The sequence below is a fragment of the Protopterus annectens genome, chromosome 15.part0, assembly GCF_019279795.1.
Source record: "Protopterus annectens isolate FY-2018-M chromosome 15.part0, PAN1.0, whole genome shotgun sequence".
Classification (NCBI taxonomy): domain Eukaryota; kingdom Metazoa; phylum Chordata; order Ceratodontiformes; family Protopteridae; genus Protopterus; species Protopterus annectens.
This window is the reverse complement of record NC_056749.1, coordinates 236,193,484-236,211,773: the sequence shown is the minus strand read 5'-3', so window position 1 is coordinate 236,211,773 and position 18,290 is coordinate 236,193,484. Positions and strand designations below refer to the sequence as shown.

Here is an 18,290-nt window from a genome sequence, read left to right as displayed (position 1 = left end):
TCAATCATTGTGCATACCATCCGCAATCTGCAGGGCTAGTTGAAAGTCATAATGGTATATTAAAAAACAAATTGAGAAAGTTAATAGCTGAGACAGGAAATAATTGGCTGTATTGTTTTACCCTGGCGCTGTTGAGCATGAGAACTGTTCCGACTGCAAAAGGATTGACTCCTTTTGAAAAACTATTTGGAAGGGCTTATTATACATCCCAGTGGAAACTTCTCATGTCCTCAAGACCAGGAAGCTGATTTTACACTAGCTGAATATATGAGGAAGTTAATGAATTCTAAACATCTGTTGCAGTCAAATTCTGTTTCAGATGGAGAACAAACCCAGACATCAGAAGTGGCAGTGACACCCGGAGACTGGGTGTGGATAAAAGTTATAAAGAAGAAGAATTGGTCGTCACCAAGGTGGGAAGGTCCATACTAGGTGCTTCTTTCGACACCCACTGCAGTCAAGATATCAGAGCGAGCTTTGTGGATCCACCTGACGCACTGCAAACTAGTTAAAAACTTTGAACTGGACAAAAATCTTACCTCTCCATCAGGGCCCTTAGCGCAAAGTCTGGCTACAAAGGGGGGTCAGCTCAATAGGACTGATCAGTCTCAACCCCAGTGAAGAAACCATCGGTGCTGAAGGTCCTATTAGGGCAGAGAGTAAGATCACATGTTAAAAAGCAAAATGATGGAATCCAGAAAAATCCAAATACACGTACTCGGAAGAGTCAGAGAAAACAGGAATGCAGTCCAACCGTTTCCTCAGACGTATGGCATAATCATCCTGTTGACTGTACTAGTGACAATAATCTTTTTGTTGTGGCCATTCCTTTTCCCAGCCACACAAACTGAACTGAATAAGCATGGGGAGTTGCACAGAGTGGCACCCAAACTTCAACACTTACCAGGCAATCAAATATGTGTATGCTGAGACCTTCAATGTTTCAAATTGCTGGATTTGCACAGCTTTGCCAACAGCATACGGGGGGGGGGGGGGGGTTATTGTTAACTTCAGTCCCCCTTGGAGCCAACAAGACCTGGGAAAACTTGGTCTATGATACATCAGATGTCACATCACAAGATAAAGTAGCATTGCACTTGTCTGTTCGACAGAAGGGGGCTGTGTTTTTTTACAAAAATGATACAGTTCAGGTGGGTTGGAGCAATTGCAATGTGACTGTTCCCTATAAAACTGACAACACAGGTTCCTATTGCAACACAAGCTATGACTCATTTTTTGAACTGATGCATAGGACAACTGATGAAGTAAAACATAATGCTGACCTCTATAAACAACTGATTATAGTTGACAAAAAAATGTTTCATCCAGAGCCAGGACTTAGTAAAGTTACTACCAAAGTAGAAGATTGCTACTTTGTATGTGGCAGGAAAGCATATAAGTGGTTACCTGAGAATTGGTGCGGCAGTTATTTGGGGTACCTGGTTCCGGTCATACGACACAGCAGTTTTACCTCAGGGGAAAATTCGGAATGTTCGATGAGAAATCAAGAAGCCTGTCAACCCAGTGGGGCAAATCAATGCAGGCTGGAAAAACCATCATGCTGTGGACTTAAGGAAAAATGGACTGTCACATATGGACTTGTGTGATACCATCATCTCGTGGGCAGGTATACTGCCAGCATATGGAGCAATGTAATCAATCTGGGAACTGAGAAAACTGTCTAAACTTCTCGAAATAATGAGCAATGTAACCTTTTCTGCCCTAGAATTGGTGACTGATGAACTGACTGCCATGAGAACTGTAGTGCTTCAAAACCGCATGGCTCTTGACTTCACCCTAGCTGCGAGAAGAGGTACTTGTGCTTTAAATCCAGGAGGAGTGCTGTTCGCATATTCCTGACCACAAACATGAGATAGACAATCACCTTGAGGTAAAATCAGCAGGTGTCGGCTATGACCAAGCCATGACCAAATCCATTGACGGACTTTTTCCAGAGATTGTTTGGGGGGGGGGGCAGTATCCTAATGAACATCCTGATTGCCATCTGTGTAGGAATGATCCTGCTGGTGGTATGTGTGTGCTGCTGCATCCCCTGCATAAAAAGACTGATTAAAGACTTTATAGACACGTCAGTTTCAGAAACCTTATACCAATGTGCTGAACTTGAAGAATTGCTGAAAAATTGAAAATGCTTTCATAAGTTTAAACTGAATGACTCTCTTTTATTTATTTATTTATTTAAATTTGTTGACCAGGAGTGTCTGACTGGACATAGGTCCATTTTCAGTGGAGGCCCGGGGAGAAAAGCTCCACAGTAAAATAAACAGACAGTAGTTACATTGGATTACATAGCGATTAACAATTTAACATAGCAATTACTTGCAACATATTTACAGATGAAGAACATAGTACATCAGTAGACAACTAGAATCTTTATCTGTGAAGTACATAACAGACATTAACAAATGTTACAATGAGAAGTTCCTGCTGTATAATAAGTACTAGGCTTATGAGCATCTGAGCTCGCTATAATCAAGGTAGTTAGTGGAGTGGAAAGTAAGGTAGTGGTTGGATGGGGTGGATGATATTAGAGTGGGAGTTGCAAGGGCATAGCTAGCATGTTTTTAGGTGCACTTTTAGTAAAGTTTTGAAGTGGGTTCATGATGGTATGGAGGTAATTGTGGGTGGGAGTGAGCTCCATAATTTGTCTACGTCGCAAGAGAATAGTGCTTCACCAGCAGAGTTATTGGCTTTAGTGATCTGCAAGTGATTTTTGTTGCTGGATCTTAGTGGTCTGGTGGTGCGATAGGGTTGGAGTAGATTCTGGAGGGATGGGACATTTAGTGGATGGTTTACTAGTTTGTAAGTGAGAGTTGATACCACTGAAGGAGGTGAGGGAGTTCAAGCCAGCCCAGTTCAGCAAGTGAGAGACGGTGGTGACTGCAGTAGGATGCCCCTGTGGCGAATTTGGCGATTTTGTTGTAGCAGGACTCTACCTTGTTTAGATCACATTGCCTTAGGTTGGTATATATTGGACAGGCATAAAGTAGGGTGGAGATAAGGTGGGAATTTGCTATTGAAATCTTTGCTGCTTTGATGAGAAATTGCTTATTTCTAGTTTTTTGTGGACTTTTTTTATGGTCATGGATATGTGAATGTCAAATTTTAGTTTATTGTCTATTTCCACTCCTAGCAATTTGGCGTGTTCAGTTGGGTATATAGTGGTGTTGTCTTTTGCTGTGATGTTAAAGTGAGAGTTGTTTGAGTATGTTTGATGGGTTGGAAGATGAGTAGTTTAGTTTTGTTTGGGGTGAGTATTAATTGGGCATCGGATAACCATGTTTCAACAGAGGAAAAGGCTTCCTGTGTGACTTTTGCAGTTTGGGTAGGGACTGGGCTGGGCTGAGCAGATGATGGTCGAGTCATTTGCGTATTGTATAAGTGTGCCATGTTTGGTGGCAGAGGCTAGATTATTGGTGTAAACAGAGAAGAGTAGGGGTCCAAGGATGGATTCTTGGGGAACCCCTATGGAGACAGGTAGTTGGGGAGATATGTCATTCTGCCATACAACGGATTGTTGGTGGTCAGACAGGTAACTCTGAAACCAGTTGGTGACTGATTGTGAGAAGGATAGGTTATTGAGGACAGAGATAAGTTGTTTGTGTGGGACCATGTCAAATGCTTTAGATAGGGCTAGGAAAATGGCAGAGGAGAGAGAGACATTGTTTTTATGCTGAAGGATAGTGTTAGTAAAGGAGAGTAAGGCAGTGGTAGTGCTATGGTTTGCTCTCAACTGCAAATCCTGAGTAGGAAGAGGTTAGGGGAAGAAAAAAAACTGTTTATGCTTATTTTGAAAGTAGAATAAAAGTATTAAAAGGGGGGGGGGGAATGTTAGAAAAATATGTATTAGTAATATGCATGCTTAGTGCATTCGAGGTTTAAAAGGGTTAATACATTTATTCTGTTCACACTGCATAATCTGCACAACTATTAGATCCTTAGAAGCATTCTATTTTCTGCTAATGTCAGCAAATAAGAAGTGTTTCATTTCTACTAGCGTCATGAGACTTAGAGTTATTGATTTTCTGCTTATGCCATGAGAAAGTACACAGCTGCTAGAAGATTTGATAAAGAACACAATGGATGCTTGAAAGTATAAACCGTAGTCAGCATTACTTGTACCTAACCTAGAAATGTACCTTGAATCTAGGCAAAATGTAACACACATTATAACTGCACAATTGAAGAATTGAAAGTTTGTGGTGGGCTGAAATAAGCCCCAAGGCCAGGTTGTTTTTCTCAAATGTTTTGTAAATCAGCAGATATTCTCAACTAGTCAGCAATTAGTCTAGTAACATTTTCTGTAGAATACAGAAAGCTGTGTCTAACTACGTCAGCAATAGAAGTAACATTTCTGTGTGACATGGAAAGAACTGTATAAAAATACCATACTAATTATTAATGTTCAGACAAACCATTATGCCAGCATGCTTTGTCTCCTTGCTGCAAGTTAAAGGGTGCCTTGCTTGAACCTTACGTGAATTGGTCTTTGAAGTTTTTTCCTTTGACACAGACCTACTGCTTTTTTATCCCCTGACACTACTGCTAAACCAAGCTCTCTAATGAAAAATTCTGTATATTATTGCTGTGTTACTTGTTTATTTTTTACTATTTCTACTTTTGCCCCAACTTACATTTTATTTTGCTAACAGTTTGTGTATCAATGCAACTAGATGAAGCCTAAATGACCACTACTGAAGTGATAAAGTATTTTACACTACCAAATATTCAAACCCTTCCTTTCCAATATTCCAGAGGTTTGATATTTCATGCAAGAAGATTCCAAGGCCTTCACACTCACTGCTGTAGTGATCAAAAATTCTTAGACACTATCTGCCAAATTTTGCTGTTCAAGACCAGCATATACCCAAACTCTCTCTGTTTAACATGTGATACAGCCTTTCCTATCCAGTACTGGAGTATTAAGCTTATTGGTGTATACTAGGCTAACAGCTACGGCCTTTTTAAACATAACCATGCATCCCAAAAAATCTGACAAGTTTTGGTTCCCTTGATAAGTGCAATCACGGACTTGGAAGGTGAAACATTTACAAGAAGGGGCCTGGGAGATTACCATTTACAGGCTGTGTGTGTCCATTAGGGACACAGGTGCCAAAACAGCGATGAATTTCCCATTCCTCATCCAGCTGTCCAAGTTCCATGTGAATTCGGTCAGGGAGGAACTCTGCTTCCCACAGATGAGGAGCCTGTTCCAGAGAAAGAGTAATTTCTGGGATACATACCTGTTTTTTCAGCAGATCCTATTTATATCAAAGGTGAGGTTGAAGGCTTTAGAATGGGTAATTCTGGTGCTGTTTGTTTTGTGGCTATCCCATTTTTGAGTTGGTGCAACCATGGAATTATTATAAGATTGGGGAACTTGGTCCAGAGATAGCAACAGAGCTTACAAATGTATCCAGAATGGTCTTCCCCCCCATGCTACAGATTTTTCCATGGGTGATCACTAGTATTTTTAAATCAGACATAGACATATTCCAAGCTAACGGCAAGTAGGCTTCCATTCAAGAAGCTGGCAGCAAACCTGCTTACAGCTGACAGTATACATAATGATGCTGCATTGTATAATATGTTACGACTGTGTACTATGCTGCATAAGCAACTGTAATCAGCAAGTATATATTTGTGCAGAAACAATGCATTTTCGATATTGCAGTAGATTTAATTCAAAGCTCTTTTTGTTTTGTTTTATCACCGTCTTGTTCTGTAATATTTCCAAATTATATATTCTCTCCATTTTTCTTGCCAACATGTAGTGTAATGTATTCCTCTATTGTTATCCTGCTTTCCAATCAATGTTCAGAATGATGGGAACTATAGTTACAGTAAAATTTTCCTGTAAATCTTCATCGCCTGATTCATGAATAAAACATGTAGAAAAGTACGAAGTACAAAATGAACCTGCTGCAGTATTGTCTCTTCCTGTTTTAAGGGACAATTACAATCTAAGCACAAATCTTCTTAATCCCAGAGTACATCTGCTAGTGTAGAAAAGTGCCTTCACCTTGCTACTCAAATAATGCCTGACTTGGCTAAGCAGTTTCTCCTCGTATGCTGCATTTCTGCATTGTACAGCTGTCTCCATGCAGAGAATAATCACTCTTGCAAGTCTCACATGCATAATTTTTTTCACTAGTTTTTACATCATAGTAACCATTATAATTTAGAATTCTGACCCTGAAAAAAGCCTATACAGAAAAGTGTTTGCAGCCATGTCTACTTTTTATTCCACTAGATGTCATACTAACTACTATTAGTAACTCGGCATACAGGCTTAGTAATAACTTTTGCTGCCACTGAGTCATCTAAATCACAGTTATATGAACTGCTTTTAATTGCTTCTGTATCTACAACTGGATGATTCCTTGAGGAACAGTTATACAAATTCATACTCATTTGCACTATATACTAAATGTATACAAAGTGCAGGGGAAGGGATTTACCACTCTGCCTCCATGTTGAAGGGATCAATGCAAAGCTCCACAGAAAAGTCATCAACTCAGTGTCCCTAAAGAAATGAAAAGGCAAATGTAAAATGTATTGTGCTCATAAATTCACATTTTAAGAGGTTGGACAGTCTTGCCAATATAAAAGGACGCACAAGATAAACAGGTAGCAATATATACTACCCCTTTGGTATTACAATTAACTTTGCCATTACCAGAAATGGGTCTAGGTTTCAATGGAATAAAAATATTTGCTTAATCCACATTTACTCATCATCATTCCTCTTTTTATGGCAGGAGACATAGCACTTCTTTTATGACCACTCTCCATCAATATTTTTAAATCATCGACTCTTTTAAAAACAAAAGTAGGATTCTCAGCAAATTTATCCAATAACCCCATTGAGACAAATACTGATCTTTAGTTCTTATTTGATATTCTTTTCACTTCTCTTATATGTTTGTTAAAAGTAATACCATTGTTCAAAAGACATTTTTAGTAACATATCTGTGCTTCAATTCTACATTTAATGTCAACCACAAAATAAATTGAAATTTTGATGCCATGTTAAACATTATTTCCTTTCCTATTTCATTTAGCATGGAATTTGAATAACTCTTTGCTTAAACATAAATTTAAAATTTTCCAACTCCCTGAAAAACACTATTATTGAAAATCAGTATAGAGAAAATCACCATCTGGCCCCTTACTAAATTATTTTTTTCTGCCAGAACAGCTAACTACACAGCAAAAATTAACATTTGTTAACTGGGAAAGTCCGACTTGGAACAAAGCCAATTTTCAACGGAGGCCCAGGGAAAAACAGTCCAGATGCATGTCTGATGGATTCATTTTATTTTATTGTATTTTGTCTATAAATACAAAATGAATTACTAAATCAATAAAATAAATATATATTTTTTTCTGCCAGACTGGATGGCTAATCTACAAAATTTAAATAACTGTTCAAAAGGGTAGTCTTTCAATAAATATTAGACTCATTGTTAGTCAAACTCATATTGTGGAAAGTCTAACATCTACAAAATTAGTAAAAACTGCAAACTCACAAGTAAATAAAAAAAATACTTTCATTAATTCATTGAAAAAATTCCTATAATTCAGTAACATTGCTAAACAATATGAAAATGTCATCCAAAAACCTTACATACAATTTAATGTTTTATTTAAATGTACCAGTGAAAGCAAAATAAGTTTCCCAGTACCATAAAATAATACTGGCGAACACCAGAGTAGAGGCTCCACCCATGTGTGTTGGAAGTATTCACTGTCAAAACAAATAAAATTATTTTTAATGCAAAACAGCATTAGTATCAGACTGACAAATTTTGATCCATTCCTAAAGCATCTTGAAACTACTTTAGGCTAGTTTTATAAGGGTTCACCAAAAACAAATCCTTTACATCTATAATCACATTTACAGCTCTCAGGATGTAGGTAAAAAAGAAAAATAAATGTTTTAAACTACAGCAAACTTCTTCACACACTGTAGCAAGCAGGTGGTACAGTGCCCAGGATTTACTTTTTTTCAATATGATTACCGGGGAAGTCCACTGCGCCGAATTGACCCATTTTCAGTGGAGGCCCGGGGAGAAAAGCTCCAAGATGCATTATACAATTTAGATACAACTGATAGTTAATATTAAAGATATTATGTAGAATAGTTGGTCAAAGATGCATTCAATATCATGCATAGTTAACAAATTCATTAAGCTTGAAGGTAGGGATCATACAGTTTCATTTGAGGAAAACAGATATGGGTTAGGTGCGGAAGCAGTTTACATAAAACCTTTTAAGAAAATGTAAATATGGTTTACATACACACATCAACAGTAGAATGCTATTTACAATATTTTCAAAGCGGGGCTGTGTGAGGTTAGCTGTAGGAGTTGAGAGCTTACAGAGAAGCTATAGAAATTGTTGAGAGCTTAGATAGGCTCATAGGAAGATAACTATGAGAGTTGTAGAGCTTGGGAACCAGAGCGAGAACCCCCTTGGATTAGGTTGGGTGAATTAGGTACATTTCCATTTAGTGGACAGATGTTTGAATAGCTGGGTTTTGAAGTTTTCTGAGTTTGGTATGGTTCTGTGTGGAGTGAAGGGAATTCCATTTTTTGCCTAGTGAGAAAGATAGGAGAAGTTGGCCAGCAGAAAGTTTAGGTTTATAGATAGTAATTAAGTTCTGATTTTCAGATCAGAGAGCTCTGTTGGGTGTATAAGAAGAAAGGATGTCAGTTAGAGCAGGACATTTTATTGGGTGAAATATGAGTATATGTGCAGTAGTGAGTTGGAGATAGCCTAGGTAGTTTGGGAGTTCAAGCCAATTCGGGGATTGTAGGGTTAGGCAGTGATGGGTGGTATTTTTAGACAGAGGCAAATTTAGAGATTTTGTTGTAGCAGTTTTCTAGTTTAGAGGTGATAGAGGAGGACAGGTTGGTTAGGAAAGGGGATCCGTATAATAAGGAAGGAAGAAGATAAGTTGAGGCCAGAGTTTGCCTGGTAGAGTTGGAGAGAAAGCGATTATTCCTATACAGCATACCTAGCTTTTGGTGGGTTTTCTTAATATTTTGTTGAATATGAATATTAAACTTGAGGTGTTCATCTACAGTAATGCTAAGTAGTTTGGGAGAGGGGAGTACTTCTATAGGTGAGTTGGTTTGACTATAGACTTTGAAGTTGTCTTTATCATAGTGTTCTATAAATTCACAAAATTACCAAACATCTTTGAAATGCCAGGAGTCTTTTAGAATAAGTGGCTTGTTTTGAATTTTTATTTAGTTTCTTATAAAAAAGCCAGTGATTCTGTTGTAGACCCATATGAGGCTACTATCAGTCTCAAGGGGGAAGTTATAATGTTCTTCATGTCTTAGGAATGCCAAAAATTGGCCAGAATAATAAGCCTCTTCTTGAATAATTCCACTACAAAGTACAAAAATGTAATAATCCAAAAAACAGTCCTGTAATCATCCATCAGTTTTGGCTTATGCTGTGTTAACTTCATTCCTAGCACAGACTTATATCACCATTGTTTAAAAATCACAACACTGCCAGAATAATCAAAGACAGTCATTATAAATAGCAAACCTCCTTCCTTGCCAGGTTTCATTATTCTCAAGGTCCTATCATGGTCCTTTTTCATCCTCAGTTAAACTGAAAAACTGGGTATTCAAATTAGTTGCCAACATATTCCTTAAATCCTGCTGACAGAGCTTTTGAAACATTAAAAAAGGAAGCATCAATGGAGGATTAAACATTTTGTGCCACTCCAAAGTGAAATTATTTTCTGATTCATAGGAAGCCATGATTTACGTTCCTTTAATACAGTTTTAACTCAACCACAAGGCTAACCATGTCTATCCTATATGATGGAACAAATGTCAAACGACACTGAAATAAATTACAAAATATTGCTCACTCTCTTGCATGTTACATCCAAGTCTTACAGTGACCCACTGGACAACCACCACTACCCTTGATGTTTTCAAGGGAAAGAGGGGAAACCAAGGTAATTTGCCAGGTCTTTCTCTCATATAATACATACACATGCACTCACTATCGGAACTTGAGTCCCTGAGCCACATTAATGCTAGTCTTTGGAATGTGGGAAGAAACTGTAGCTTCTGGAAGACACAACCATGAACCAAGGAAGGACATGCAGACTCCACAGAGAAGGCACTCTTGCCAAGATCCCAGTGTCATAGCTGACTCAGTTAGTGCCCCGGGAAGGTCCCACAAAGTTGGATCTCATCCCCTCATCTTTTCTGCACAGCAGTACCCAGTACACACTACACATACACATCCAACTGCCCTGCAAGTGAAGGAAAAAAAAAAGGTCCACTCCTTGTACTAACACTAATCAAGGGAGCAAATACAGGTTCCCTTCCTCTTCACCTAGGAGCCAATCAGATTGCATTTCTACTTCTGGCCCTGACCCATCTGCTTCCTCACATTTTACTTAAAGAAATCTATAGTTTATATCCCTTGCACAGATCGTGACCGTGCTCAGGTTTTTTTTTTAACATTGTTTTACTTTTAAACTGTAGCAAGCAGTTGCTACAGTTTATACTTTACAAAGAACAGTACAACATTAAGGATATAATTAAAAAAAAAAGAAAAATAAATGTTTTAAACTGTAGCAAACTTATTGCTGTACTATAGCAAGCAGCTGTTGCAGTTCATATGATACACAGAGTGCTACAGTGCTGAGGATTTACTAAAAAAGAAATGTTATAAACTGTAGCAAACTTCAAGCAGTTGCTACATTTTGTACTCTGTACAGAGTGCTTCACTGCTAAGGATTTAGTTAAAAAGTGTTTTAAACTGTAACAAATTGCTAGCAAGCAATTATTACAGTTTATATTCTGCCTGGAGTGCTACATTGCTCAAGATATACTTAAAAAAAGAAATACTCTAAACTGTACAAACTGCTTGATACAGTAGCTCATCATCTGGACCTAGTGGGCTTTACATCCATGGATTATGGGTCTAGGAAGCATGTGCCACAACTCTGTAGGCAGCACGTTCTGTATAGAAGGCACATACCACAGTGCTTCAGTCTGCACAGGCACACTCCTTGTGGTGGCAACACCCATCAGAGGGTACTTCACCCAGGAAAGGATGCCATACAGGACTGTCAAGCTATCAATTAATTCCAACTTTAAAAAGCATTGGATATTGTATCATAGATTCTTGGACGATATTGTAATGTTTTGGATTGGAGGAAAACAAACATTTTTGGAATTTTTTGAGTATATTAATGCAACAACAAGTTTTCTAAAATTTACATACGTTATAAATGCAGATATTCTAAATTACTTGGATATAGAGGTTATTAAAGTGGACCACAAGTTTGAAACCAGGATGTTTAGGAAAATAACATTTTGTAATTCCTACCTACACTACGACAGTTCCCACCCCCCCACCCCCACTGTAAGAAAAACATAGTCAAGGGACAGTTTGTGAGGGGGTCGATGATGACAAGCAGAGACATAGATTTCAAACAAGAATGTGATAAGTTGGAAAGTATGTTTCTGGAAAGAGGCTATCCCACTACATTTGTTCAGGATATTAGGAGAGAGGTAGAGGAAGGTAGGAAAGACAGATTTCAACTTATAAAGGGAATTAAGGAAAGTAATTCTATGAATGAGAAAAATAAAGGGTTTAATAAGAAGGAAGAAATGACACAAAAAAGATTAATTATAGAATTTAACTCTACTAATAAAAATATGAAAGACATTATATGTAAGGAGTGGGAAAAATTCCTTTTATTTACGGATATGGAGGAAGTAAAATATATGGCACCAAAAATTATATATAGAAACCCACCATGTATACGTAATATGACAGAAAGAAATGCTCTAGAAAAGAGAGGGACCAGTGTGAGAAAGAAAGGTACCTTTAAGTGAGGACGGTGCCAACAATGTCCACATATTATGAATAAGGGAGAGGTATACATTGAAAGTAGGAAAATGAAAATAAGAAGTGAAGAATATTATAACTGTAATACACAAGGAGTTGTATACTTGGTAATTTGCCAGAAATGCAGTGCATTTTATGTTGGCAAAACCGAAAGGTCCCTGAAAAAACGTATCTACTAGCATTTGTATGATATTAGTAGAGCAAAAGAGACAAGTGCACTATACAAACATTCGAAAGAATGTAAAGAAGCTAAATACTTGTGGTTAGTATTGGAACAGGTCAAACGTGATATTAGAGGTGGTCCATGGGAAGACATATTAGAAAACAAGGAACTAAAGTGGCAGGTTAGAATGGATGCAAGTAGGAAGCCTGGCCTCAATGCAATGATTTCCATTAGACCATTATTAAAAATAAGAGCTAACAAAATATGAGAATATAATGAAATGTTGCATCATGGTTTTATTTAAAATAGTTGGTTTATACAACAAAGTTGTTTTTAAATAATATATAATAAACATACATTTTAATAATTGGTACAATTTTTAATATTTTGTGTGTTGCAATTGTTATTTAATATTGTTGATTATTTATATATAGGGTAATATATATTTATTTATAATAAATTATAATAAAAATGTTTTGTGGTTTACATCAATTATATTGGTTTACATAGTCATCCCATTTACAAGATCAATTTTGGGATGTAATTGCAGGTTTTGCATACTAGGGGGAACCACTAACAGTCATAAGTGAAATGAAGTTTTTTATGAATGTGGTTTTTAATACACATAAGATTCATACAACTTTCTCCAAAGGAAAATATATTTGTCTTTAATTAATTATTGTATATTTATTATTGTTTATGTTATAAAAATCAAGATTGAGGTTCATGCATTAATAAATAGTTGAAATGAAGTCAAGTCAAAAGAAAAACAGGAAAGTGTCACGAATAAAATGGTCTTTTCATTCTCATGAATATGTAATTAATGTCACTGTATATTAATGAGTAATAGACCATAGGGATTGGTGTTTTTGAATTCAAATGTTATGGTTTTATTGGTTTATTGCTCAATTAATTGTATATTTAAGTCAAGGTTAATGTTCATGTCATTGTCTGATGAAGTTCTGAGTTGGAGGGACGAAAACGCGATTTGTTTTGCTGTCTGTGAAGTGCGTTAATAAAGTGAACTGTTTTCTTCAAAGTAAGCTGTTTCACGACTTTTGTGGCTCTTGGGAGGATTACTAGTTTTATTTTGGAGCTGCAGCCAGTTTTTTGTAGCTGTGTTCTAGTGATTTGTTTGGTTTTGGTTGCGTAAGAATTTTGTAATTGAAAAGCAAGTTATGGAATCGGATAAGCAAGAGGAAGTGGGGCAAACACGTAAATTGATTGGACAGCTAACAGAATTGATTGATTTGCTCACTCCCCTCTGCAGCAGCTTACTTCCTACCAAAGCGAAAGCTAATGGTCAGGGAGATTCAATGGATGCGGTACTTGGGCCAACTGCCAAACGAAAGAGGGAGCTTATTGGTGGTGATAATTCAGCCGGCGACCCAGATGAGAACGAAGGCACCAGTTTTGACCCAGGAAGAACGCCAAGGATTTTTGACACAGGGGCAGGAAACAAGGAAGCAACTGACAATCTATATAGTCAGCAAGGGGCTAGACCAAAATCGTCTCTAGCACCTAAAGGTACTGTTATTATTGACTGTTTAACCACAACTGAGTGGTTACAGAAAGAATATTTGTTTAAAAGTGACAAATTCAAAGCTAATAATAATCGGAATGATAGTGACACTTATATGGGTAAAATTAAATAAGTTAAATAAATTAATGACACAGTATAGAACTTTGAGTATTGAAAATGCATACCTCAATGAATGTTTAATAAAGGAAATAGTCCCCAAGGGACTCAGGGTATATAAGTACCCCAATAATGTAGAAATTGGTTCTTTGTTTCATGAAAGTTTGATAAAGACATTCAATAAATGTGGACTAGAGATTGTGCAGTTAATAACAGAGGAAAATGAAAGAAAACAAGAGACATTGGGGAGGGACATTCACGAACTAGACATGTGTATTAAGAATGATTTAGTTTTTAGTATTTTAGAAGAGAAAGAGAAATATTTTAAAGTTAGAAAAGACATTGATGCACATTGTGAGATCACTATACAACGTAAGATGGGGAAACTTTACAGAGATATTCATGAATATAAAAGTAAGATTAGTTACCCAAATCCAGTAGGTGTTAATAAAAGGAAATATAATGAAACACCATACAAGCAGAATAACAGAAGTAAGGAAAAGGAAGAAGGGTGGTGGGAAGTAGACATATATGATGTTGAGTTCCCACCCCTGGAGTATGAGGGAGAGAGAGTCCAACCCCCTCAATATAGGAGAGAAAATTTTCGGATGAGAGGAGGGAGAAGGGGGAGGGGAAGATATAAAAATTTACCCCCACCCCGAGTGAGAAGCTGAATGACTCACTAGGTATTATAATAGAAAATGACAAAAGTACATACAGAGGTTTCTCTATTTACAATTTTAGTGAAACTTTGACTAAAGAACATTTCAATTTATTGAGTAAGGGTCTCAAATACATCCCAACTAAAAAAGGAGAAGTAACAGGAACAATTCTGGACGTCAAATTATTTATAAGAAAGGTTAATCTAGCCATCTTAGCTTCAAGAGCTGGGTTTCATGGTAACAACCAAGAAGGGGCAAGATTAACTAGGAGCTCCTTATATAACCCACCATTAATGCCCCAACTAAAGAATTTAGAAAATGTGATTGAAAAAGAAATTCGAAGAACTATGATAGGTAACAAATTCAAAGACAAAAATAACTTAAAGGAAAAAGAAAAGGAAGTGTTGGATGATTTAATTAGTAATAAGGGTGTGAGAATAATGAAGCCAGATAAGGGAGGGGGAATCGTGATTATGGACAAAATTATATATGAGGCTAAAATGAATTCTATATTAAGGGATGAAGGTAAATATACAATAGTGGCTAAAAATGAAACTGAAATAGCATATAAGAAAATTGACTTAATGTTACAAGATTTGTTAACTGAAAATGTGATTGATATGAAAACTTTTAGATACTTTGAAATCCAGAAGCCCAGGGTAGCCACAGTTTATGGTATACCCAAAGTTCATAAGAATCAGACAGACCCCCCCCCTTAGACCCATAGTTACTGCAGAAGGGGCCAAGACAGTGCCCCTTGCGAAGTTTGTGGATGAAAAAGCTAAGCATATTTGGGTCAATAACAAGACTATACTAAAGGATTCTTGGGACTTTATAAGAGAACTCACACCTGAGGTTTATAAAGACGAACTACTGTTCATTACTATTGATTTTATTGATCTATTCTCAAGTATTCCCTATAAAGAAGGGATGGATTACTTTGAACAGAGTATTTTTTTAGATCAAAAAATGACTCAGGAAGAAAAAATAGCTACAGTTGCTCTAATGGACACAATATTAAAATACAATTTTTTAGTGTTTGATGGTGAATACTATCAACAGACTAAAGGGGTGTCCATGGGAGCAGCACGTGCCCCTACATACGCAAATATAGTCCTGTCACAATGGGAAGAACATTATATAATTAATTCCAACTTTAAAAAGCAATGGATATTGTATCATAGATTCTTGGACGATATTGTAATGTTTTGGATTGGAGGAAAACAAACATTTTTGGAATTTTTTGAGTATATTAATGCAACAACAAGTTTTCTAAAATTTACATATGTTATAAATGCAGATATTCTAAATTACTTGGATGTAGAGGTTATTAAAGTGGACCACAAGTTTGAAACCAGGGTGTTTAGGAAAATAACATTTTGTAATTCCTACCTACACTACGACAGTTCCCACCCCCCCACTGTAAGAAAAACATAGTCAAGGGACAGTTTGTGAGGGGGTCGAGGATGACAAGCAGAGACATAGATTTCAAACAAGAATGTGATAAGTTGGAAAGTATGTTTCTGGAAAGAGGCTATCCCACTACATTTGTAAAGGATATTAGGAGAGAGGTAGAGGAAGGTAGGAAAGACAGATTTCAACCTATAAAGGGAATTAAGGAAAGTAATTCTATGAATGAGAAAAATAAAGGGTTTAAAAAGAAGGAAGAAATGACACAAAAAAGATTAATTATAGAATTTAACTCTACTAATAAAAATATGAAAGACATTATATGTAAGGAGTGGGAAAAATTCCTTTTATTTACGGATATGGAGGAAGTAAAATGTATGGCACCAAAAATTATATATAGAAACCCACCATGTATACATAATATGATAGAAAGAAATGCTCTAGAAAAGAGAGGGACCAGTGTGAGAAAGAAAGGTACCTTTAAGTGTGGACGGTGCCAACAATGTCCACATATTATGAATAAGGGAGAGGTATACATTGAAAGTAGGAAAATGAAAATAAGAAGTGAAGAATATTATAACTGTAATACACAAGGAGTTGTATACTTGGTAATTTGCCAGAAATGCAGTGCATTTTTTGTTGGCAAAACCGAAAGGTCCCTGAAAAAACGTATCTACGAGCATTTGTATGATATTAGTAGAGCAAAAGAGACAAGTGCACTATACAAACATTCGAAAGAATGTAAAAAAGCTAAATACTTGTGGTTAGTATTGGAACAGGTTAAACGTGATATTAGAGGTGGTCCATGGGAAGACATCTTAGAAAACAAGGAACTAAAGTGGCAGGTTGGAATGGATGCAAGTAGGAAGCCCGGCCTCAATGAAATGATTTCCATTAGACCATTATTAAAAATAAGAGCTAACAAAATATGAGAATATAATGAAATGTTGCATCATGGTTTTATTTAAAATAGTTGGATTATACAACAAAGTTGTTTTTAAATAATATATAATAAACATACATTTTAATAATTCGTACAATTTTTAATATTTTTTGTGTGTTGCAATTGTTATTTAATATTGTTGATTATTTATATATAGGGTAATATATATTTATTTATAATAAATTATAATAAAAATATTTTGTGGTTTACATCAATTATATTGGTTTACATAGTCATCCCATTTACAAGATCAATTTTGGGATGTAATTGCAGGCTTTGCATACTAGGGGGAACCACTAACAGTCATAAGTGAAATGAAGTTTTTTATGAATGTGGTTTTTAATACACATAAGATTCATACAACTTTCTCCAAAGGAAAATATATTTGTCTTTAATGAATTATTGTATATTTATTATTGTTTGTTATAAAAATCAAGATTGAGGTTCATGCATTAATAAATAGTTGAAATGAAGTCAAGTCAAAAGAAAAACAGGAAAGTGTCACAAATAAAATGGTCTTTTTTTCATTCTCATGAATATGTAATTAATGTCACTGTATATTAATGAGTAATAGACCATAGGGATTGGTGTTTTTGAATTCAAATGTTATGGTTTTATTGGTTTATTGCACAATTAATTGTATATTTAAGTCAAGGTTAATGTTCATGTCATTGTCTGATTAAGTCCTGAGTTGGAGGGACGAAAACGCGATTTGTTTTGCTGTCTGTGAAGAGCGTTAATAAAGTGAACTGTTTTCTTCTAAGTAAGCTGTTTCACGACTTTTGTGGCTCTTGGGAGGATTACTAGTTTTATTTTGGAGCTGCAGCCAGTTTTTTGTAGCTGTGTTCTAGTAATGCTAAGTAGTTTGGGAGAGGGGACTACTTCTATAGGTGAGTTGGTTTGACTATAGACTTTGAAGTTGTCTTTATCATAGTGTTCTATAAATTCACAAAATTACCAAACATCTTTGAAATGCCAGGAGTCTTCTAGAATAAGTGGCTTGTTTTGAATTTTTATTTAGTTTCTTATAAAAAAGCCAGTGATTCTGTTGTAGACCCATATGAGGCTACTATCAGTCTCAAGGGGGAAGTTATAATGTTCTTAATGTCATAGGAATGCCAAAAATTGGCCAGAATAATAAGCCTCTTCTTGAATAATTCCACTACAAAGTACAAAAATGTAATAATCCAAAAAACAGTCCTGTAATCATCCATCAGTTTTGGCTTATGCTGTGTTAACTTCATTCCTAGCAAAGACTTATATCACCATTGTTTAAAAATCACAACACTGCCAGAATAATCAAAGACAGTCATTATAAATAGCAAACCTCCTTCCTTGCCAGGTTTCATTATTCTCAAGGTCCTATCATGGTCCTTTTTCATCCTCAGTTAAACTGAAAAACTGGGTATTCAAATTAGTTGCCAACATATTCCTTAAATCCTGCTGACAGAGCTTTTGAAACATTAAAAAAGGAAGCATCAATGGAGGATTAAACATTTTGTGCCACTCCAAAGTGAAATTATTTTCTGATTCATAGTAAGCCATGATTTA

General features: G+C 36.1%; 1 protein-coding gene across 1 annotated transcript in view; it reads right to left on the bottom strand.

The window, feature by feature from the left end:
- POF1B (POF1B actin binding protein) overlaps positions 1 to 18,290 on the bottom strand; it is a 1,182,022-nt gene that overhangs the window by 218,886 nt on the left and 944,846 nt on the right. Inside the window, exon 8 of the mRNA XM_044057755.1 lies at positions 2,464 to 2,478. Within this exon, the coding sequence (XP_043913690.1) occupies positions 2,464 to 2,478 (15 nt within the window). The remainder of the gene's footprint in view (positions 1 to 2,463; positions 2,479 to 18,290) is intronic.